General features: G+C 38.6%; 1 protein-coding gene across 1 annotated transcript in view; it reads left to right on the top strand.

The window, feature by feature from the left end:
• LOC119589422 overlaps positions 1 to 598 on the top strand; it is an 18,059-nt gene that overhangs the window by 13,634 nt on the left and 3,827 nt on the right. Inside the window, exons 7-8 of the mRNA XM_037938030.1 lie at positions 162 to 212; positions 337 to 432. Of these exons, the coding sequence (XP_037793958.1) occupies positions 162 to 212; positions 337 to 432 (147 nt within the window). The remainder of the gene's footprint in view (positions 1 to 161; positions 213 to 336; positions 433 to 598) is intronic.

The following is a 598-nucleotide window of genomic DNA, read 5'->3' as shown; positions in this document are numbered from 1 at the left end:
CCTTCCACCCTCCTTCCCACCTTCTCTCACTCTCTTTCCCCTTGCACTTCTCTCATGGCAGATTATGCGGCTACCATGGATATATGAAAGTAAAGATGGATAGAAATTACAGTTTTTCACTATGAAACTGCATTAACGAACCTCAGCTTCTATTTACACAGCATGAACGTTTTCTTCTGGCTCTGCCCTGCACTAATTCCATCACTTCGCAGGTTAGCCACAAAAGTCGTACGTTTATTGGTCATGAATATTCCCCCATCCCCTTTGAATGTTGTTTGTGACTCACAATCATAAAAATTATGTGAAGCGTGTACCAGTGATGTCTGTTGTTTTCAGGTGATGTTGACAGCTGTGCCTTTGTCGAAATTATTGACCTCGCCCGTGACGTCGCTACTATCATCGGTCCCTTGGCTCCCTTTCAAAATAATTGCGGTAGATTGATGCTTGTACCCTTGATATTCATATACTTGGAATTAGAATTTTACTAATGAATGTGTTGTATGTTTCAAAAAATCAAATAATGACAATAAAGACATATATAGTTTTGTCAAACAAAGTTTGGTTGATTGTGAGTATTTATCTTGTCAGTATTGAAATA

The sequence above is a fragment of the Penaeus monodon genome, chromosome 25 (genome assembly GCF_015228065.2).
Source record: "Penaeus monodon isolate SGIC_2016 chromosome 25, NSTDA_Pmon_1, whole genome shotgun sequence".
NCBI classification, from domain to species: Eukaryota; Metazoa; Arthropoda; class Malacostraca; order Decapoda; family Penaeidae; genus Penaeus; species Penaeus monodon.
The sequence above is the reverse complement of the archived record's forward strand: the minus strand, read 5'-3'. Positions and strand labels throughout refer to the sequence as shown.